The sequence below is a fragment of the Phascolarctos cinereus genome, unplaced genomic scaffold, assembly GCF_003287225.1.
Source record: "Phascolarctos cinereus isolate Bilbo 61053 unplaced genomic scaffold, phaCin_HiC Scaffold_9;HRSCAF=440, whole genome shotgun sequence".
NCBI lineage: Eukaryota > Metazoa > Chordata > Mammalia > Diprotodontia > Phascolarctidae > Phascolarctos > Phascolarctos cinereus.
This window is the reverse complement of record NW_027556402.1, coordinates 41,412,673-41,436,601: the sequence shown is the minus strand read 5'-3', so window position 1 is coordinate 41,436,601 and position 23,929 is coordinate 41,412,673. Positions and strand designations below refer to the sequence as shown.

The 23,929-nt window shown below is 34.6% G+C and overlaps 1 protein-coding gene and 1 pseudogene across 2 annotated transcripts in view; one reads left to right on the top strand and one right to left on the bottom strand.

Moving 5' to 3' along the window:
• Nucleotides 1-487: 487 nt before the first annotated feature.
• On the bottom strand, nt 488-21,619 carry LOC110223086 (DNA-directed RNA polymerase II subunit RPB4 pseudogene; annotated as a pseudogene).
• The window catches only part of GRID2 (glutamate ionotropic receptor delta type subunit 2), a 1,695,829-nt gene continuing 1,693,381 nt past the window's right edge, over nt 21,482-23,929 (top strand). For both annotated transcript variants that reach the window (XM_021008407.2, XM_021008405.2), the window contains exon 1: nt 21,482-21,977. In XM_021008407.2, the coding sequence (XP_020864066.1) occupies nt 21,890-21,977 (88 nt within the window). In that variant the 5' untranslated portion in view covers nt 21,482-21,889. The remainder of the gene's footprint in view (nt 21,978-23,929) is intronic.

Below are 23,929 nucleotides of genomic sequence, written 5' to 3'. Positions count from 1 at the left end.
TTTACCTGCTAAATTCCACTTCACTCTTGGGTGGGGAACCTGTGGCCTTGAGGCCACATGTGGCCCTCTAGGTCCTCAAGTGCAGGATTTGCTCTATGAAGTTTGGATTCAGTTAAAGGGCTGCACTTGAGGACCTAGAGGGCCACATGTGGTCTTGAAGCTTCAGGTTCCCCACCCTTGCTTAGTCATTTTTTTTTCTAAGAAAAAGAACAGAGAGAATTACACAAACATTTAGGTGGTAGTCCACTTGCCTCCTTTGGAAACCTTTCATTAAGGGAAACCATTCTACAATCCCATTAAGATTCCATGGCATTCCTGGCTTTTCCCTCATCTCAAATATTCAGAGACATCAGAATTCTAAGTGGCCACAAATTTGAATTAGTTGTTGATGAAAGACTGTTCTGCAGTGCCTTGTCTTCAGGAGGCTCAACTAACTTTGACCAATTTTCTGCACTCTCTCTAGATGGAGTTTGAGTTCTTTTGAGATTCAGAGGAATTTAGGAAAATTTCCTTTCTGTCTCCAGTGGAGGTCTAGGTCTCTGATACTAATTCTGTTAACTCCTCTTTGCTGAATATCAATAGGAATCTGGTGAAGCTCCTAATCTTCAAATTGACCATCCAGACACAGAATCAGAACCTTGGTCTCTTCTGCTGTTTCAGGACAAAAGGTCCCCAAACAGACTAACTTGAATTTATGGAGCTTTTTCTGGACCAACAGATTCCAAACAGTAGCAATGGATTCTTTGTCTTAAAAAAAAAAAGGGACTACAACATTGAGTGTAATTTAAAGTTTTCATGAGGATCTCTGAGCACTATTGCTCATCCTCTGCACTGTCATTCAGTTTCTTTTGATCCTCTAGCATGAGGACTTCTGAATTTAGAAGTGTTTCTGCTGTTTCAAACTCTTTGGGTAAGATGAGTTGCAGGGAATCTGCCTCCACATCACCAGCTCAAGGGTCACTGCCTCCTGTCTGCCATTATCTTCCTGCTTGGCATCATCTAAATGACCTCTTGACATAGGAAAGAAAAGTGTTATTTGGGTTTTTCTATTGTTATTTGAGTCAGAGAAGTTGTGAGGAAAGCAAATATTAAATACTATAAAATACTAAAATGTTAAAATTAAACAGAATAGCATTTGATTATTATGTTCTTATGAAAGTTTTTTTTTAACATATCATTAAAAATATGACTTAGACTTTAAAATACAATGTATGTTGTTGATTTGAATATGCTTGGTTCCTAGGGTGTAATGAATTGTTAAGTTCCACAATACTCATAACTTACAAAGATTACATTTGTACCAGGCATGACTGCCATCTTGTGGAGACATGCTTGAATAGAGGAAGGGTCTATTGTCCCTAACGGTGACATTTATCTCCCTCCAAAGGTTTTTTGCATTTCATTGATTATTCCATGTCAGTTGTCAATTCGTCTTCTAGGCAAAAGAATCGAGACAGCATGTAATTGAGTTCCATAACTTGTGCAAATGGCTCCCTCGACCTAGAAAACCATCTCTGGGTTATCTATGAGACAATAAAAAAAGTTTTCTCTTAACTCAACTTTAATAGTATGTCAGTAGTAGAAAGGGAAAAAAAATAGGCTACACTAAATATTTAGAAATGCTAATGTAGAATTAGTTAAATGCTAAATACAGTAAAGATTCCTTTATGTTAGGAGAAACAACCATATACATGCCAGTGCAATGGAGGAACATCCTGGCATAATTAAGGGGAAAAAGAGAAAGATATAAAATCTAATTAGGAGGCATAATATAAGAAATGGCAAGTATTAAGGGGAAAACTGAGTACAAAATTTACAGGCCAAACTTAAAAACAAAAGTAGATCAATGGCAGGACTAATTCAAGGAATGGAGGGAGAATTTCCTTTTAAGTTCCACTGATGAGTACAGGTATTCTAGTATATAAATGAGACTAATACGAAGTGAAGAGTAAGGATGTACACTGCAATATAATTTTTTTGAAAAGCTAAGAACTATCGAGTGCTTCAGCATATATTTACAAACTTCTATTATTTACCAATAGTTCTATTATTTACTCAAAAGTTGTACATGTAAATTTTAATATACTAGGGACCAATTTATCCTTACGTGATCCTTTCAAACTGTTTTTTCTACATACATGAAATTGTTTTTGTTACTTATGTCTTTAACTACATAGTTGTTGATAGCATTCATATTTTGTTTTGTGTGTGTTTTTGTTTTGCACTACTTCACATGTTTTCCCAAATTTCTTTGAATTTTTCATAATTGCCATGGGGCTCAATAAGTATTCTAATTACAGTTATTTATTATAATTTGTTCAGGCATTATCCTATTATTGATGGTGTGTTTCCAAGTGGGGTTTTGTTTTCAGGGTTCTTTTTTTGTTGTTATTGCAAATAGTACTTCTAGGAATAACTTGGTAAAGCTAGTTTTCCCCCTCCAGTCAATAACCTTTTGTAGTATAACTCCAGTCATTGAAATACTTGTATTTAAATATTTGGGAAAGGGTATTTTGCTTGAGTTGTTTTTCTTAGCCTTTATCCATTTTTGTGTCCTACATGTTGTTTGATGTAGTAAAAGTAAATTAATTTCATTTCACTGAATAACATTGTGAAATGAGCGTCTCAAATTGACATTAACAGCTAGGTTCCAAAATTGCTGTATCTGGAGATAGAAAAGGACTGCCTTATTAAGACTTTGCTCCATAATAGTGTGGATTATGCCTGTATTTCATAAATCACAATGAATTCTAACATAATATTTTATGTAATTCATATTCATATAATTCATATAATTATATGCTTTTAATAGAAGCACAATACTGATTTCAAGACTGGATTTTTTAGTATCTTTTCTGATATTGCTCAACAGATTTTGAAAACTGAGTTTTTATTTAAACATCAAATTAATCTTTTTAAAAAATGAGAAATCAAATCTGTCATTATCTGATTCCTAAATAAAACTAAAACTAAAACCCTCACTTTATTAGAATGATAAGAAGAAAGAAAAAGGGTCCCTTGAGGTAAATTCGTCTGATTCATTCATTTAACAGATGAGGACACTGAGATCCAGAGAGAGTCTTTTCCCCAACATCAAACAGATAATAAATGGGAGCACATTAGGCATCATCAGGAATCCAAAAGAAATTCTTGTTTTGTACATATAATAATTTTGGGAATATTTCCAAGCGTAAACAAAAATGAGGACAAAACAAAAGAAAAAAATTTTTAAGTGATTATGTGGGCTGACATATAAGATGCTTAAACACAGAAAAATATGCCTAGTCATTAGATCAAGCATGAAAATTCTTCACATTTCCTAAAGTGAAATTTAAAATAATTAGAACCAGGATAAAAATAAAATCTAGTACTTATATAGCACTTTTGAGTTTTGTAAAGCAAGTTATGAATATTATCTCATTTGATCCTCACAACCCTGGAAGGTAGGTGTTATTATTATCCTCATTTTCATGATGATGAGACTGAGACATAGACAATTTAAATTACCTTAGAACCACGCTAGTGACTAGTAAGTACTGAGCCTAGATTTGAACTCAAATAATCCTGATTCTAGGCTCAGTGCTTTCTGTACTGTATCATCTTGCTGCTTTAAAAAAGGAGGTGCTTACTATTCTTTCTTTTTTTAACATGATGCATTTTACAGTAATAAAGCTCTTTACTTACATTTACATGCAACTTTATATTTCTGATTAACTGTTTTTTTATGAAAAAATACAAGCCAACGTTGCTTTGTCATTTAGCAATGCAATTCATTTTTAATGTTTTAAAATATATTTGTAGCTGAATTCAATTCAGCAAACATTAAGCACCTAGTATGTACTAAGTGTTGATATGTAAACATAAAAACAAAATAGTCTTTTTAAAAAAGGGTGGTAAATTCTACTTTTAAAAAAAAGACTGATTTAAAGGATGCTATGTTCTACTTAGGGGCAGGTAGGTGGTGCAATGGATAAAACAGAGGGCCTGGAGTTAGGAACACCTGAATTCAAATAGGGCCTCAGACATTTCCTAGCTATGTGATCCTGGGTAAGTCATTTTACCCTGTTTGCTTCAGTTTTGTCATTTGTAAAATGAACTGGAAAAGGAAATGGCAAATCACTTCAATATCCTTGCCAAGAAAATCCCAAATGGGCTCATGAAGAGTTGGATACAACTGAACAACAACAAAACATTGTTCTTGGGGAATATAATTACTGTACAGATAAGAAAACACAAAATTATGTACAAAGTATGAAGAAAGTATTTTAAAGTAATTTTAAGAATACGAGAGTACGAAGAACCAGGGTGGTGGGGTCAGGAAAGGTCTCATGTAGGAGTTGACATCTGAGCTGTGCTTTGAAGAAAGTTGAAGAAATTCTGAGGCAGAGTTGAGAAAGTTCATTCCAAATATAGGGGACCACATGTACTAAGGCATTAAGGTGAGAGATGGAATGTCATGTATAAGAATAGTTTAAATGGAAAATAGAATGCATAAGGGGGAGTAATAATATACTGTGGAAAGAAAAAAAGGAAGGAAAGAAACAAATATCTATTCAAGTGCCTATTATATGTTACATACTGAACTAAGGTTTCTTACAAATATTTTCTCATTTGAGCCTCATAACAACCCTGGGAGATAGATACAATTATTCCCATTTTATAGTTGAGGAAGCTGATTTCCTAGATAGTGTATATTCCTATGTGCTATATAATTATTCTAATATATTATATATTCATATATGTGTATGTGTATGTATACATATATATGTATATATGTATATCTCATAGATAAGGTACCACTAAAGTGACATGCTTGGATGTATGTTTTAGAAATACCATTCAGCAGGTAAGATAAAGATATATTACAGAAAAGAGAGACCAAAAGAAGGAAAACTAATTAGGAAACTATTGCTGTAGTCTAATGAGAAGTACTAAGGGCCTGAAACAGGATAGAACTTGTATGAGGTGAGAACAGGGTACAGATGTTAATGATGTTGTAGAAAGAAGATTAATGACACTTTGAAAATAATCAGAATGGGAGGTGGGGGAGAGAAAAGAGTCAAAGACGATGCTAAATTTATGAACTTACAGGATTTCATTGATTTTATAACCTTAACACAAATAGATAATTTCAGGAAGGCTTTTAATAAAATATGAATTCTTTTTTAAACATGTTGAGCTTAAGATGTTTATAGGCCATGCAGATGGAATCATCCAGCAGGCAGTTGGAATGGGGCCCTGGAGTCAACATGATACTAGAACTAGATTTACAGATCTGACATTTATCAGGATAACTGACCCCTTGAGATTGTGAGGTCACCCAGGAATACAGTGTAGAGAGAAGAGAATAGGAAACAGGGAAGAGGCAAGTGGGCAGAAGCATAAAAAAGAGGAACAAAGTGCAGGAAAAGGAATGACAAGGTAGGTGGGAAGTAAACCAAGAGAGAATATAAAACTAAAATTAAGTGAGAGAAGAATATGTCTATGAGAAATAAATATTGTATGTGTATGTAATACGTAGTATATTATTTGATAATAAAGTATCTTCCACCATGCTTTTGTTTGAGTTTCAACATAAAGTAACACTAAAATTTACTGATGCCATTTCCGTATCTACTGTTAAAATTATTTAAATATTTTGTTTATATGAATATTTTTCTAATGTTAAAATAGTTTTGTGTCCCTGGGTATGAATTCAACATAGTAATAATTGATTATTTTTAATATATTGTTGTAGTCCTTTTGTTAAGATTTATTTAAAAATTTTGCATCAATATTCATTAGTGAAATTATATTTCTTTTTCTCTGTTCTATCTCTACTTGGTTTTGGTATCATGATTGAATTGATCTCATAGAAGGAATTTGGTAGAGGGCCTTCTTAGTTATTTGGGAAAATATAGTGTGAATAATTAGTTGGTTTTTAAATATTTGTTGGAATTCATGTGTAAATTTTGTCCTTTTTAAGGATTTCTTTCCCTCACCCTCCTCTTCTCCCAATTAAATAGTTCCTTAATGTCTTGTTCAATTTATTTTTCTGAGACTAAAGCATTTAAATCTCTACTTCTTGTTTCATTTATTTGGACAATTTATTTTTTTTGGAAATCATCTGTTTCTATTAAAATTTCATTTTTTCAAGCATATAATTTTATATAGTAGTTTCTAATAATCTATTTTGTTTTCACTAGTCACTGTGAATTCAACTTGTTTATTTTAATTTTGGTAATTTAATTTCCTTCTGTACTTGGGAGGGGTCAAATTAGCTAGTTATGGGAAGTGGTATTAGAGAAGTTTTGAAATGTGGTTTATAGACCCCTGGGCATCTCTGAAAACCTTTCAGAGGGTCCTTAAGGTCGAAATGATTTTCCTAATAGTACTAAGATGCTGTTTGCCTATTAAAATCCTCCCTTTTCCAATTACATATCTGTGTGAAGACAGATTCTCTTAATATACTTCAACCAAAACAACACATTGCAACAGATTGGATGCAGAAGCAGATATGATAATCCAGCTGTCTTCTATTAAGTCAGACATTGAAGAGATTTGCAAAAAATGTAAATCCATGCCACTTTTCTCACCAAATTTTTTTTTGTTTGGAGAAAATATAACTATTTTAGATAAAACAACATTATTTATGTTTACATGCATTTGGTTTGTTATTTTAAATTGATAAACATTTAATTTTTATCACAATTAATTTCTAATATTGTAAATATTAATAGACATAACCCACATAGACTAAAGCTCTTTGGGGTCCTCAGTTATTTTTAAGAGTATAAAGGGATTCTGACTTCACTATACTGCAGGTTTAATGGAGAGAGGGCTGCCCTGAAACCTTCCTTCAGGTCTCATCTCTTACATATTGACACAGCACTTGAATTCCCAGGGCTCTTGGCAACTCACTAAAACTATAATTTGCAGAGAAGGTCACTATCTATCAGTTTACCAGTCTTGTTAGTTTATGTCCTTCTTTTCTTTTCTTTCTTTCTTTCCTTTTTTTTTTTGCAAGGCAATTGGGGTTAAGTGACTTGCCGGGTCACACAGCTAGTAAGTGTCAAGTGTCTGGTCTGAATCGGGATTTGAACTCAGGTCCTCCTGACTTCAGGGCCAATACTCTATCCACTGTGCCACCTAGCTGCCCCTAGTTTTGTTAGTTTAGAAAACAGTAATACTTTAGTTTATCAGTTCTGCAGTCTTTTTATTTCCAATTTAGAGTCTTCCTCTCATAGTGGCTTCAGTATTATTAATTTGCTGGTTCTCTAGTATTTAAGATTTAATTCTCAGTTCATTATTTCCTTTTATAGATGTTAACATATTTTCAGAAATACAGATTCAATTAATCATTGCTTCAGCTGCATCTCCTGCATTTTGTAAAGTTGACCCACTTATTATTTATGATGGCTTTACTAAATCCCCTTTTAGGTCTGTATCTTTATCTCATGTTTCTTTTCTTGATGATTATTTTTATTGTTTTATGCTCTAGACAAGAATGTCTTTGTTATTGTTCAGCCTCTTAAAATTTATTTGTGATGCCTTTGTTCCTTATTGTAAGAGTTTCCAAAATTTATTGGTCATGAACATCATTAAAAATATTTGAATGTGAACCCCTATACACACAAATACATACATATACATTTATACACATATGTGTGTTTGTGTGTATAATTACATGAACTACTGCAATAATAAAAGATGTGCCAAAAGTTTTAATAGCTTTGATGATTTTGGGGTGCACACTGTATGTTATGTACATTAAATATGCATGAAAAGTTAAAATTTAAAACATATAATTAAATGGCATAATATTCAGGATATTTTTGTTTAATGGCATAAAACTTTTTTTTGTTTTCGATAAAAGACAGGACAATATGATTTAATGTATTTCATTGTCTTTTGAAATCTTGGTAACACTCTGTCAAAAAGCCATTCATTCAAATTCAATTTATTTAGATATTTGGTTTTAATGGTTCTTATAGTTGGGAAAAAAAACACCTCACAATTTACATAGAAGAGGGCATTTCTTAACTGCATTTATTAAATTATAATACACATTTTTCAATCTCATTCACCAGTTATACAAATGTTTCAGTGGAAATTTGGTCAGTATTTCAAAATTTTTTAAATTCTTTTTTTTCAAATTTTGAAATTTCAATATCAAACTTAATTTTCAAAATGTCAAAAGTCCCTGTTGTCTATAAGTTGTTCTTGCAAGCTTATCACTTGCACAATGTTTCATTTTTATAATCTTCACATTTGGTTTAAAACCTTCTTGAAACTCTGAAAGATGTTTGAACAGGTTAGAAAATTATTATTTTTTTAAGTACACAGATTAAGCTCACAGAAGTGACATATATATCTTATTTTGCAATAGTAGCTTAGTTTTTAAAGACAAGGAAGAGAACTGGACCAGTGATGAGATTAGGTCTTTCTTCAAACATGATGAGTTTAAGCTATTATTAACTAATATCTCAAAGAACAAGATGCTTTTTTCTTGTTTTTATTTTTTATTACACAAACATCATAGTTACACTTTTTTCAATTATTTTTAAATTTTGAGCTCCAAATTTTCTTCCTCCAGCCCCTCCCACACACACTGAAAAGGCAAGTAGTATGCTATCCACTATACATGTGAAGTCATACAAAATATGTTCCATATTAGCTAATTTTTTTTTTTTTGTAAAGCAGGAGATGAGAATTCTGGGAAGATGGTAGAATAAGGCAGGAAGTTATCTGGCTTTATCAAATTCCCCCCAAACAATTGAAAATGATGCCTCAAAGTGAACTTTAGTGTGGCAGAAATAATTAAAAGTTGGGGTATAGCAATTGTTCAGCCTTAGACCAGGGCCCCCAGCGAGGCTGTCACCAAAAACACTCTTACTCCCTGCAGTCCCTCCTAAGGTTGCAAGCTTCCTCTCATCCCCTACCCAAGACCCAAATCTAGGGACTCTATTCTCTATAGCCAATGGCCACAGTCAGCAAGGTCCCAACCCTCTTGGACCATACTCACCACAGTGCACTCACTTTTCCTCTCACACAGCCACAACCTGGGACTTGGGTTTCTTGTTGTTGATTCAATATCTGCTCCAAGGATCTGTCCTTTAGGAAAGGCCTGACCTCCTTTGGTGGTTGTCTGACCTGATGGAAATGCTAGTACCTTGGAGTAGATACATGAATTAATCAACAACAAGTCCTGAGGCCAGCTGGGTCAGAGGAAGTCTCAGCTTCAGGAATTTTTTCCCCACGGGCAATGTTGATCAGGGGAAGATTGCAGGACCTTCCTCTGGTGCTAGAGTTGAGGTCCAGGTGTCCTGAAAAGACATGGTTCCAGGCTGTGGCTGTGGCTGTGGTTGAGGAGAAGCAAGCACGTGATGGTGAATGTGGTCTCAGAGGGGTAGGGCCCTGCTGCCTGTGGTCTCTACAGAGAGAGAGAAGAATCCCTGGATTTTGGTTCCAAGGTAGAGAGGGGAACTGAAGCTTGCAGCCTCAGGAGGGAGTGCAGAGAGTAAGAGTATTTGCAGTGACAATCTTGCTGTCAAGACTCAAGGGTGGAGAAAAGTATGTGAGGTCAGGCCCCTAGACAGAGCTCAGAAAAAAATGGCAGGAAAAACCTGAAGCCTGAAACATTATCTCCTACACCTCAGGACTAGAGCTTGACTCTAACATAAAGTTAACAGACAAGATATAAGCCACCAAAAAAAAAAGTGTAAGCAAAAGAGAACAAACCTGACCATAGATTACTATAATGCTAAAAAAAAAAATCCAAGTTAAAACTCAGAAGATAGTGAAGTCAAAACAGCTACTTCTGTCAAAACTTCTCCTTCAAAGAAAAATGTAAAATGATCACAAGTCCAAAAAGAGTTCTTGGAAGAGCTTAAAAGGGACTTCAAAAATGATGTAAGAGCAGTTGAGGGGAAAAAAAGAGTTATACAAGAAAATCAAGAAAATTATGAAAAGAAAGTTAATCAATTGGAAAGAGAGACCCAAAAACTTCCAGAAGAAAATACCTCTTTAAAAATTAGAATTGGGCAAGGGGAAGCTGATGACTTCATAAAAAAAACACCAAGAAATAATCAAACAATATCAAAAGAATGAAAAAAAACCCAGAAAGTATATGAAACACCTCATCAGAAAAACAAATTACCTAGAAAACTGATCAAGGAAAGACAGTATAAGAAATATTTGATTATCTGATAATTATGATAAAATGAAAGAGTCTAAACACTATACTTCAAGAAATTATTGAGGAAAATTGCCCTGAAGTTTTAAAAATAAATGGTAAAATTGAAATTGAAAAAAAATCCACCAGTCACCAAGTGATCACAGGATGAAAGAGTTCCCAAGACGAAAACTCACAGGAGGATCATAGCTAAGTTTCAAGGCTGCCATGTCAAGGACAAAATACTACAAGCAATTAAAAAGAATGAATTTAAATACTGTGGAGCTGCAGTCAGGATAACACAAGATTTAATAGTTTCTACATTAGAAGACCAAAGAGCATGGAACAGGATATTCTGAAGAACTCCTTTGAGCAGGGTTTGCAACCAAGAATAATTTACTCAGCAAAAGCTGAGTGTAATCATGTATGGAAAAAAATATGTTAAATGCATCAAAGAATTTTCAGGTAATCTTGAAAAAAAGAGCAGAAATGAACAGGAAATCTGACCAACAAAAATCAGCAGAGATATAAAAAAGATAAATGTGAAATACCAATTATAACAGATTAATAAGGTCAAACTTGTCATTTTTTATATAGCAACACATTATCTGTAACTATTAAGAATGTTACCATAATTAGGATATTTTGAAAGAGAATATATAGATAGAAGGCTTGGAGTTGAGTTGAATATGATGGGCTGATCCTAAAAAATAAAATTGGATAAGGGGAGGTAAAAATGGAGCAATTATGTCATACAAATAAGGCATGAATGGAAGAACTGTTGCGGTAGAGAGCAGGAGGAGGTGGCGAGCTGATAGTCCTAGAACCTTATTCTCATCAGAACTGGGTTAAAAAGGGAATAACATATATATCTAGAAGGGTATAAAAGTCTTCTCAATTTACAGAGAAATAGGAAGGTGAGAGTATAAGATAAGGGAAGGACTTTTAAAAGGGTGTGTATATTAAGGAATAGGAAGGCAAAGTGAGAGGATAAGGGAGGGATTTAGAAGAGGTGTGGATTAGGAAGGCAGTGGTAAGAAATAAATTATAGATCTGAGGAGGGAGAAGGTAAGAAGAAAGAAAGAGAGGGATAAATAGCAAGAAAAAATAGAATGGAGGGAAATAAATAATCTAGTAATTACAATTTAGAATGTGAATAGGAGGAACTTAGTCATAAAAATGGAAACAAATAGCAGAAGGGATTAAAAACCATAATTTGAACTATTTAAAATAACTCTAGACAGTATAAATACCTCGGACTACCCCTACCAAAACAAACGCAGGAAATATATAAATGAAATTATAAAAAAACTTTTTATACAAATAAAATAAGATTTAAATAATTGGAGAAAGAGTAATTGTCCATGGATAGGCAGGGCCAACATAATAAAACAGGCAATTTTACCCAAATTAATGTATATATTTGATGAAATCCTAATTGGATTACCAAAATTTATTTTACTGAATTAGAAAAAAATAATAACAAAATTGATTTGGAAGAAGAAAAAGTCAAGAGTATCAAAAGAAATAATGAAAAAAAATTTGAAAGGAGGAGGTTTAGCAGTACCATATTTTAAACTATATTAAAAGGCAACAATTATCAAAAGTATCTGGTACTAGTTAAGAAACAGAAAGGTAGATCAGTGGAACAGAATAGACATACATTTCTTTACAGACCAAATAAACATAATAACCTTGTATTTGACAAGTATAAAGACAATAATTTTGGGATAAGAATTCATTATTTGGTAAAAATTATTGGGAAAAGTGGAAAGCAGTATATTAGAAACTGGGACCAATATTTTACATCATTTATCAAGATAAGATCAAAATGGATACGTGACCTAGATATAAAGAGAGATATTACAAGAAAATTAGAAGAACATGGAATATATTTATTACTTATCAGACTTATGGATAGGTGAACAATTTATGAATGAACAAGAGATAGAGAGCTAAGTTAGTTGTAAAATGGATGATTTTAACTACATTAAATTAAAAAGTTTTTGTACAAATAAAACAAATGCAGCCAAGATCAGAACGAAAACAGAAAATTGGAAAATAAATTCATAGATAGTCACTCAGATAAAGGTCTCATATTTCAAATATATTAAAAAATAACTTTGTCAGATCTATAAGAATATAAGTTAAGTCCCAATTGGTAAATGATCCAAGGATATAAACAAGTAGTTTTCCAATGAAGACATCAAAACAATTTATAGTTATATGAAAAAAAAATTCTCTAAATCGTCACTGATTAGAGAAGTGCAAATTGAAACAACCTTCCTATATAATTTTACACCTACCAGATTGGCTTAAATTATTGAAGGGGAAATTGACAAATGTTGGAGGGCATGTGGAAAAATTGGGACATTAATTCAGTTTTGGTGGAATTGTGAACTTTTTCAGTCATTTTGGAGAACAATCTGGAACTGTGCCCAAAGAATCATTAAACTACCTATGACCCAGCAATACCACTACATTGTCTACTTCCAAAAAAGGAAAAGAACCTAAACATTCCAAAATGTTTATAGCAGCTCTCTTTGTAGTGGTAAACAACTGGAAGTTATGGAGATCTGTTAAGTGAAGAATGGCTAAACAAGTTGTGGTATATGATGGTAACGGAATACTACTGTGCTATAAAAAATGATGAGCTAAATGATTTTAGAAGAATATGGAAAAATTTGCATGAAATAATGAAGAGCAAAATGAACAGAACCAGGAGAACATTGTGTACAGTAGGAGCAATATTGTTTGAAAAAGGACTTTGAGTGAATAAGCTATTTTGACTATTATAAATGCCAAAATTAACTATAAAGGATATATGAAAAAATACACATCTGTATCCAGAGAAAGAAATGATAAATAGAAGTATGTATAGAATAATTATATATGTATTATGTATGTACATATGTGTGTATGTGACATGCACATGACTATTTGTGTCTAATGGTGGTCATCTCTATGTGATGGGGAGAAGGAAAAAAAGAAATTTACATGACAACTGTTGAATATTTAAAAGGAATTGCCAGTTGTGCATAGTAGATATGCAGTTTCGTGTGCAATCATCTTTTTATTATACTGTTATGAAAATGCTTGTTTTTATTCCATAAATTAAAAATAAACTAAATTATTAAAAAAGATAGAATTTGGCAATGTGTTTACAAGAAACACATTTGAAAATAAGAGATACACATATGGTAAAAATAAAGAGCTAGAGTAAAATTTATTATGCTTTAGCTGCTGCAAAAAAAGCAGGGGTAGAAATCGTGGTATCAGACAAAGTTAAGGCTAAAATATATGTAATGAAAAGAGACAAGCTGGGAAACTGTGTTACGATAAAAGGTGCCATAGATAACAAAGTGATATCAATACTAAACGTATACACACCAAATGCATTCACATTTTTAAAGAAAAAACTAAATGAATTACAGGTGGGAATATCAAATTTACAGTAGTGGAGGACTACAACCTTCCCCTTTTAGAACTAGATAAATCTAACAAAAATAAATAAGAAAGAAATCAAGCAGATGAATAGAATCTTAGATGAACTAAATATGATAAATATCAGGAAAGAATTGAATGGGAATAGAAAGGAATATACCTTTTTCTCGGTGGTATACGGTACCTTAAAAAAAACTGAACACATATTAGGGCATAAAACTTTATAGTTAATTGCAGAAAAGCAGAAATATTAACTGTGTCCTTTTCAGATCATAAGGCCATAAAATTATATTATAATAAGGGGCTATGGAATCACAAATTAAAATTAATTGGAGACTAAATAACCTAATCTTAAAGAATGACCAAGTCAAAGAATGTCATAGAAACAACAAATAATTTTTTAAAAGAGAATGATAATAATGAGGCAACATATCCAAATGGATGGGATGCATGAAAAGCAGTAATCAGAGGAAAATTTATATCTCTAAATGTTTACATCAATAATAATAATAATAGAGAAAGAACAGACCAATAAATTAAGCATAACAATTAAAAATACTAGAAAAAGAACAAATTTAAAATCTCCAGTTAAACACCAGATAGGAAATTCTAAAAATTAAAGGTGAGATTAATAAAACTGAGTGTAATAAAACCATTCAATTAATAAATAAAACTAAGAGTTGGTTTTATGAAAAAAATAGACTAACTACTAGTTAATATGATTAAAATAAGAGGAGAAAACCAAATCAATATTATCAAAAATGAAAAAGGTGAATGTATCACTAGGAAAGATGAAATCAAAGCCATTATTAGTGGTGATTTTGCCTCATTTTATGTCAATAAATTAAACATGTTAAGTAAATTTGAAGAACACTTAAAAATATAAACTGCTTAGATTAACAGAAGAGGAAATTAACTTATTTTAGAAAAAGAAATTGAAAAGGTCCTAAATAAGTTTCCTAAGAAAAAGCACTGGAACCTGGTAGATTTACAAGTAAATTCTACTGAATTTACAGATCAACTTATTCTAATATTAGATAAATTATTTGGGAACAATAGCCAAAGAAGGAGTCCTATAAAATTCCTTTAATGAAATAAATATGGTTCTGATAGCTAAACCAGGAAGAGCAAAAATGGAGAAGAAAATTATAGACCCTTTTCAATAATGAATGTGGATGTGAGAATCCTAAACACAATACCAGCTAAGAGACTACAGCAATATATCAGAAAGATTATACATTGTGAGCAAATGGGATTTGTACCAGGAATGCAGGGATTAATTATATCAAAAACAAAAGTAACAAAGTCATACCATCATATCAATACATGCAGATTTTTGACAAAATACATTTCATTCCTATTTTTAAAAACTTGATAACACGAGTATAAATGGATTTTCCTTAAAAAGATAAGAAGCATCTACCTAAAACCACAAGCAAGCATTAATTGTAATGAGGATAAGCTAGAAGCTTTCTTGCTAAGATCAGTCATGAAACAAAGATGCCAATTATCATCAATATTATTCAATATTGTATTAGAAGTGCTAGCAATAGAAATAAGAGAAGAAAAACTAATTGAAGGAATCAGAATGGGCAATGAGGCAATAAATCCTCATGATAACTTGGAAAACCCTACAGAGTCAACTAAAAAGCTAGTTGAAACAATTAATAATTTTGACAAAATAGCTGGATATAAAATTAACCCACATAAATCATCAATATTTTTATATATCTCCAACAAAACTCTTCAACACAAGATAATAAGAGATACCCATTTAAAATAACTGTTAACAGCTTAAAATACCTGGGAACTTACCTGCCAGGAAAACCCAGAAACTACGTGAACACTTTTTATAGAGATATAAAACACTTTTTATACAAATAAAGTCAGATTTAAATAACTGGAGAAATATTAATTGTTCATGGGTGGGTAAAGCCGATATAATAGAAATGATAATTCCATCTAATCTCCTTATTCAATGGTATCCCAATTAGGTTACCAAAAAATATTTTAAAAGCTAGAAAAAAGAATAACAAAATTCATTTAGAAGAACAAAAGGTCAAAATTTCAAAAGAATTAATGAAAAAATATAACAGAAGGAGGTTTAGCAGTACCAGATCTAAAACTATTTTATAAGGCAGTAATTATTGAAACTATCAGCCACTAGTTAAAAAATAGAAAGGTAGATCAGTGGAACAGAGTAGAAATAAAATGTGGAGTAGTAAATGATTCTAGTAACTTCATTTTTGATACACGTAAATATTTGACTTTTTGGGACAAGAATTCATGAAAATTGTTGGGAAAAGTGGAAAGCAGTCTGGCAATAATTGTGTGCAGACCAATATCTTACACTATTTACCAAGATAAGGTCAAAGTGGATATATAACCTAGATATAAAGGGAGACATTATAAGTAGATTAGAAAAACATGGAACACATTACCTATCAGACTTATGGATAGAAGAAGAATTTATGAATAAACAAGAAATAGAGACCAGAGTGAGGTGTAAAATGATAATCTTCATTACATTGAATTAAGAAGATTTTGTGCAAATAAAAACAATGTATCCAAGATTAGAAAGAAAACAGACAATTGGGGAAATTTTTATAAATAGCTTCTTGGATAAAGGTCTCATTTCGAATACATAGAGAACTTCATTAAATTTATAAGAATGAGTCATTTTGCAATTGATAAATGGTCAGAGGATAAGAACAGGCAATTTTTCAATGAAGAAATCAAAACTACCTATAGTCATATACAAATGCTCTAAATCACTGTTGATTAGATAAACGCAAATTAAGACAACTTTGAGATACCATCTCACACTTATCAGATTGACTAAAACGATAGAAGGGGAAAATGACAAATATTAGACAGCATGCGGAAAAATTGGGACACTAATACACTATTGATGGTATGGTGAAATGGTACAACCATTTTGGAGAGCAATCTGGAATTATTCCTAAAGAGGTATAAAACTGCACATACCCTTTGACCCAGCAATACCATTATTAGGCCTGTTTTGTAAGGTGATCAGGGAAAAAGGAGAAGAACCTATATATTCTAAATCATTTATAGCATCTCCCTTTATTTTGGCAAAGAACTAGAAATTGAGGGGATGCCCATCAATTGGCTAAATGAGTTGTAGTATATATAATGGGATACTACTCTGCTATAAGAATGGTGAGCAGGTTGATTTTAGGAAAATTTGATTTAGGAAAAACATAGAAAGACTTCCATAAAATAATGGAGTGAAATGAGTGAAACCAAGAGAATGTGGTATACAATATTGTTCAAAGGGAACTGTGAACAACAAAATTGTTCTTAGTATTATAAATACTCAAATCACCTACAAAGAATCTATGAAGATGCTATCCATTTCCAGAGAAAGAACTTATAAATAGAAGTATGCATGCTACAGTTTTATACTTATGTATGTCTATATATATCTATACATGTCTCTACATATCTCTCTACATATGCACACATATATACCTACATACACATATACATACGCACACACATATTTGCGTCAAGTGGTTCCCTTCTCTAGCAAGGAGTGGGATTGAGGGAGGGACAGTTCATAACTTAAAATGCAACAAAATAATTTTAATTTAATTTAAAATTAAGAGATGAAAATAGTATGCTTCAATCTGTACTCAGAGTTCATCTATTCACTCTCTGGAGGTAGATAGAATTTTTCACCATGAGATCTTTGTAAGTGTCTTGGGTCATTTTATTGATCAGAATAGCTAAGTCTTTCACAGTTGATAACCATTACAATATTGCTGTTACGGTGTAAAATTTTCTCATGTTTCTGCTCACTTCACTTTGCATCACTTCATATAAGTCTTTTCAGGTTTTTCTGAAACATTCTTCTAAGTATTCCTTATAAGTATTTCATCACAATCATATACCACAGCTTGTTCACCCATTCCCCTATTGATGGGCACCCCCCTCACTTTCCAGTTCTTTGCCACCACAAAAAATAGCTGGTATAAATATCTTTGTACATATAAATTCTTTTTCTTTTTCTTTTTCTTTTATCTCTTTGGGATATAGACCTAGTAGTGGCATTTTTTGGGTCGAAGGATATACACAGTTTAATAGCTCTTTGGTATAGTTCCAAATTATTCTACAGAATCATTTTCCCAGTTTATAACTCCACCAATAGTGCGTTAGTGTTCTTACTTTTCCACATCCCCTCCAGTGTTTATCATTTTCCTTTTCTGTCATGTTAGCCAGTCTGATAGTCATGAAGTTGTACCTCAGAGCTGTTTTAGTTTGCAATTCTCTACTTATTAGTAATTAAGATAATTTTTTAATATGATTATTGATAGCTTTGATTTCACCTGAAAAATGCCTTTTCCTATACTTTGACCATTTATCATAGAAACTTACTATAAAATTTCCCCCTGCTTTCCTGCTTTCCTTCTAATTTGGTTGCATTGGTTTGTGCAAAAACTTCTTAATTTTATGTAATCAAAAACTATCCATTTTACCTTTCTTTCCCTAATTTGGTCACTAAGTGTTCCCTTATCCATAAAACTGACAGATACATTTCTTTTTCCATGCTCCCCTAGATGGATAATGTTATCATCCTTTCAGTCTAAATTATACACCCATTTTGATCTTATCTTGGTATATGGTGTGAGCTATTGGTCTATGCTTAATTTTTGCGAAACTACTTTCCTGTTTTTCTAGCAGGTTTTGCCAAATGGAGAGTTCTAGACCCCAGAGCTTTAATCTTTGGGTTTAATCAAACATTAGATTGCTTTATTTACTCCTGTCTATTGTGTACTTAATCAATTCCTACTGGTCAAGCACTTTATTTCTGAGTCAACACCAGACTGTTTTGATGCTGATCACTTTGTAACATAATTTGAAATTCTGTTACTGCTAGGTTGCCTTCCTTCTTATTTTTTTTTGTTGAATACCTCGTTATTCTTGATCTTTTGTTCTTCCAGACGAATTTTGTCTATTTTTTTTTCTAGCTTTGTAAAATAGTTCTTTGGTAGTTTGACTAGTATGGCATTTAGTAAATAAATCAATTTAGGTAGAATTGTCATTTTTATTACATTGGCTCAGCCTACCCATGAACAATTAATGTTTCTCCACTTGTTTAGATCTGTCTTTATTTGTATGAAATGTGTTCTGTATTTGTTGTCATATAAGTTCCTGGGTATGTCTTAGCAGGTAGACTCTCAAGTATTTTATACTGTTTGTAGTTATTTTATTTTTAATTTATGGAATAAAACAAGAATTTCCATAATATGGCACAATAGAAAAGATGTTCAAAGTTATTTTAAATAGAACTTTTCTTTCTATCTCTTGCTAGTGGAATTTGCTGGTAATAAATAGAAATGTTGATGATTTATGTGGATTTATTCTATACCCTGCAACGTTGCTAAAGTTGTTTCCACTACTTTTTTTAGTTCACTTTCTAGGGTTCTCTAAGTATACAATGATACTGTAAGGCAGAAGCTGTCATTTCCCCCATTTTATCCTTGGAGAAACTGAGACAAATAGGATAAATGATTTGTCCGGGGTCAAACAGCTTGTGTCTGAACCTAGATTTTAACTCAGATCTTTCTGACTACAGGCCTAGTGCTCTATCTATGCATATGCTTAACTGCCTCTAAGAGGGGTAAAAAGGAGGCTGGAACCAGTGTAAAACATAGATGTATAAACTAAAGAAAACATGTTTTAAAGAAAACACCGGTACCTTGAGTATAATGCTTGTTGTAGTGGTGGCAGCAGTGGTGGTGGTGGTGGTGGTGTGTGTGTGTGTGTGTGTTCCAGTATCCTAGTTATAAAAGTAAATGGGATGACTTGATAAAAGCTATGGCTTGTGAAAGATGCTTACAGATTGGTAGAATTAGAGAGTGTTTCAGGTAGGTGGCATGAAAGGTAGGAATAGGGATAGAAACTAGAACTGTGATTCCACCAGTATGAGAAACTCCCAAAGGTAAACATCGTAGGCTGGCCTTTCCCCCTACAACTTAAAGACTTAGAGAGTTGCTGAGATCATTGAAAGGTCAAATGACTTGTCCAGGTACACACAACCAGTATGTGTCAGAGGAAGGATTTGAATCCAGGTCCTCTAAGAAGCCAGCTCTCACTGCCCCTTTTGTTACACCCTCAGTGAGGGTTTAAAATATACAAGTGCAGCAAGGCAAATATAAGCAAATTGTGGGAGGGGGAGCATTGGAGCTTGTGAGTGTGTAGATTGTAGAGTGCACATTTAGATTGTGGTCTAAAGAATGATGGATATAATGTCTTCACTAGAGGGAAAGGTCCAGTTATGGGAGGAGGAGTTAATGAAGTTAAAGAAAGTGGGAGTGAATCAGAAAGGATGTTATAGATGACATTGAAGTGCAGGTGAAGTAGCTTCAAAATCCCCTAAGAACTCTGATCCTAATTATTCTTAAGTACTATCATGTCTACCCATCTCTTTTACTGAATTGGACCCTGGGTCATCTGCATTTTTTTAAAAGCCCCAAATAAAGCTTTTTGGAAGATAAATTAAATACTAGACTAGAAGGGGCCATACAGGCCAGGTTTTGGTACTATGTGTGGTTAAACTGTGTGGGAAAAGCTTAGAAAAAACCTTTTCTCTCTGTCTGGCAGAGCTGTCATTCAGTTCTACCAAATCACCGTCCATGGAAGAGCAACTCCCTCCTTCGGATTTTATCAGTATAAAATAGTTACTAAGCTATCTCTTCTATGATAATAGAATATTTTGGTTATGCATTTCAATGAAGCAATACTGTTCTTCAATCTGATATGTTTTAGATTTTCAGTAATTCTCGCCCCCTCCCCCCTTAAAAAATCACGGGGGGGAAGGAGGGAGGGAAAAGAACATAGTTTAGAAAGTAATTGGCATCACCTGTCCTTTTAAAACTTTGAAATTAGGAGCTTAATAATAGCTTTCTAGGTCTCCTCCCTCAGTGGCTAGGTGTCCCTGATTTTTCCACCAACGGGGCTAATTCCATTCAAGAACTGGAAAAGTGGTACCTGTTGTAGTTACAAGGTTAAAAGATCAAGATAGAACGTGTAGGTGTTTTTTAGCCTTTTTTAAAAGGCCTTCCCAATTTTTTTTTTTAATATTTCTCGAGCTTGTGTTTTTTTCCCCCTTAACTCCTCCCCCCAGCCCTACCCCCCCTTAGTTGAAGATTCCACGGGAAATGAGAGCACTATTTTGTTTCTCCCTCGGATTGCAGATAGGGGGAGGAGGTGGTTATTAGAGAGAAGCTCTCTGTCTCTCTTTCCCTCTCTCTTTTCTCCCTCTGCTTGACGGCACTGTTATCTCTTTCGCTCGCTCCTTCTCCTAGGTGATCCATTTCTAGGCAACGTGCAGGCTGGGGTTGAAGCTGCCAAGCTCCCTTCTCTCGGTCTTTCTCTGTCTCTTTCTCTCTCTCGCTGCATCCATCCAGCCAGGAAGCTCCAAAAGAAGCCTGCAACCCTACCAGCTGCTTTCTTTGCCTCGCTCCAGACACCGCTGCTCCCGCCAGCCAGCCGGCCGATCGCCTGCTCTACTACCTGGCATTACTGCCAGACAACTGGGCTTCCCCCTCCTTCCGAAGAAAGGGGATTTTCTCTGCATTACTATCTGCATTACCTCGAAGTTTACTGAGCCCCCTCTCCCGCCCCCCCCCCACCTTGGCCGACGGTCTTTTTAATTTTTTTCTGCAGGAATCTCGCTGCTTCCTCGGGTACTGGTATTGGATTTATTTTTTTTTTCAACGAAGGCAAGAATTAGGCATTCTTCACGGGTTGTTTTGGTGGAGGTTGGTGTTTTGGGTTTTTTTTTTTTTGGTTGAGGGAGGAGGGGCATCGAACATCCGGCAGGGGGTAGGGGCGGGGTGGGGGCGGGGGCTACCGGCTGCTGGAAGTTGCCATCGGGCTAGACCTGGACCGATTCTTCCCTAGCCCCGCCGCCCACCCTCCCGCCAGCCTGCCCAAGAGATGGGGCTGGTTTGATAACCACAGCTGCCCCACGGCACTCGAGGCTGGATGCATTTCTTTAGTCAAACTGCAAACAACTCTGGGGATGCCAAAAAGCCCTTCAAAGTGACACAGCTAAGCGAAGGAGCCCATCTGGTTTTGGAATTGTCCTCATATCCCTTCGCCTTCTTCGTCGGCTGCCAAACCTGTCCTCCAACAATCGGATTTTTTTTTTCTTTGAAGCTTCTCTAAACTCCATCGTTACCTGAAACTCTTTCGACTGTACACATATAAATATAGAGATTTTTTATAAAAAAAAAACACACCCTTATACAACAGGAGGATATGGAAGTTTTCCCTTTGCTCTTGGTTATGTCCATCTGCTGGTCTCGAACCTGGGACTCAGTGATTGCGGATTCAATCATTCATATCGGTAAGAATGGTCTCCTGCGAATATTGGGCACCTTTATATATCTGTTGTATTATGCCCCTCTTCTGGTTCTCCTTTTTATTTCTCCTTTCTCGTTTGCTTGAGTCCTCTTCTGGTCAATGTCCCTTTGCTCCTCCATCCGTCTTATACTTGCTTTATTATTATTATTATTATTATTATTATTATTATTATTTAATAACGAAGCTGCTCAAATCTTGACATACGATGGGTTGTTGAAAGTCGTCCTTGTGGTTTTGGATAGGTGTATGTGTATCAGGGGGTTAGGGGAGGCAGTAGGTGCTGAAAACAAGTGTGATGGGAAAGAAGTTTAATTTTATGTACCCTTCTCTGGGTACTTATTTGCTCCTTTGAAGAATTGTTTTTGGACAGCAGAAGGTATGGGATATATTTCTATAAAGGAGTGGAAAGGCTTCTTTTCGAGCGAACAGGTGGTTTGGTAACGTGAGTCGGTTCAGTTTCCCAGCTCCTTTCCCACCGTGGTTAAAGAGGCTGTTGAATTTTATCACCACCATCCTTCCTCCTCCTCCTCCTTCATTCCCTCTTTCTCCCCCTCCCCTCCGCGCGCGCTCAAGGAGCTGTTCCTAGCAGGCATGATAACTGCCTGAGAGAACTCTCCACCAGGAGAATCTGAGCACGAGAAATTGGGCCGGCGAGGCTGGCAGTAACAGATCTTCTATGCCCGCCCTCCCTCCCTCTCTCCCTCCCTCCTTCCCTCCTTCCCTAGGTCAGAGATAACAGTAGTGGTCGAAACCCGGCTCCCTTTGTAGCTAGGGTCGAAGAGCAAAGAGACTACATTCATTTGTTCCCTTTTACACACTTACTCCTCCCCCGCCGCCCCTCACCCCTCCCCCTAGTACAGTAAAGTAGGAGTTGCCTAGGAATGAGAAAAGACAATTGGTGTGTAGCGTTCTGCCACTGGAGATGGTGGCCCCACCTATTGGCAACAAGAAGGGCACACGGACGGACAGATTCACCACTGCAGGCAAATAGGGACGTCTGAGGCTTGGAGAGGGTTAAGAGGGAATGGGGAGCTTTATATTATGCATGGAGCTTTCAGCTTCCTCCTCAAAACTCTCCTGCCTTTCGAATAGGAAGAACACAGCTGAGAGACCTGATCGTTTTTTTGCCTTTTTTTTCCCTGCAGTGCTGCAACGATTCCCTTTACAGAAAGAAAGAGAAAAATAAAAGAAAAAGGTGTCTCTTGACTACCAGGGTTCATTTCCTAGGCTGCAGAACGGCCCTGCTTTACTATTTTTTTTTTAAGATTACAGGCTTTTTAACTAGCTGCACTGCTTAGTGCTCTGCAAATAGAGGTAGCTCATCCCCCATCCATACCTCTGTACTCCCTACTGCCCTCCGCAACCAGCCCTATATACCCAGTCCTGAAATGGGAACCTGCTCCCAGTATTGGCAGCACCTGCTGAAATGAAGCTCCTATCTGTGCGCACTTTCGGTGATGCCAGACTGCACAGCTACAAGGGACGCCCTCTGTAGTCCTAAAGGTTGTTTTGGTAAACATATCTACCTTTCCACATCATTTATATCCATAGTACTATATGTGTTTTGTGCAAGACCAAGATTTAGTAGTTCCTGAATTTGTGTGGCCAAGGTTTAAGTCCTGGATGCATTCCCACACTCCTAGTAGTTCATGAGCAAATAGTATCTACTGCATACATAACTTTTGGGGGCATGGATTCTGGTATTCTTGTACTAGCACAGTAGTGATGTCCTGATCAAAGTTCAGGAACAAACTGTATCTCCTTTTAAAGAGATAGTGATCCATATTTATGAATAATTTAAGCCGACACATTAAGAATGTAAAGTTATTATTAAGCCTTCGTAGTATATGTCTTATGATTAGGGTTTTGTACATTAGGCATACTTCATAGGAATAGACTTAAGGATAAATACTCATTTGCTATTTATCTGTGGCA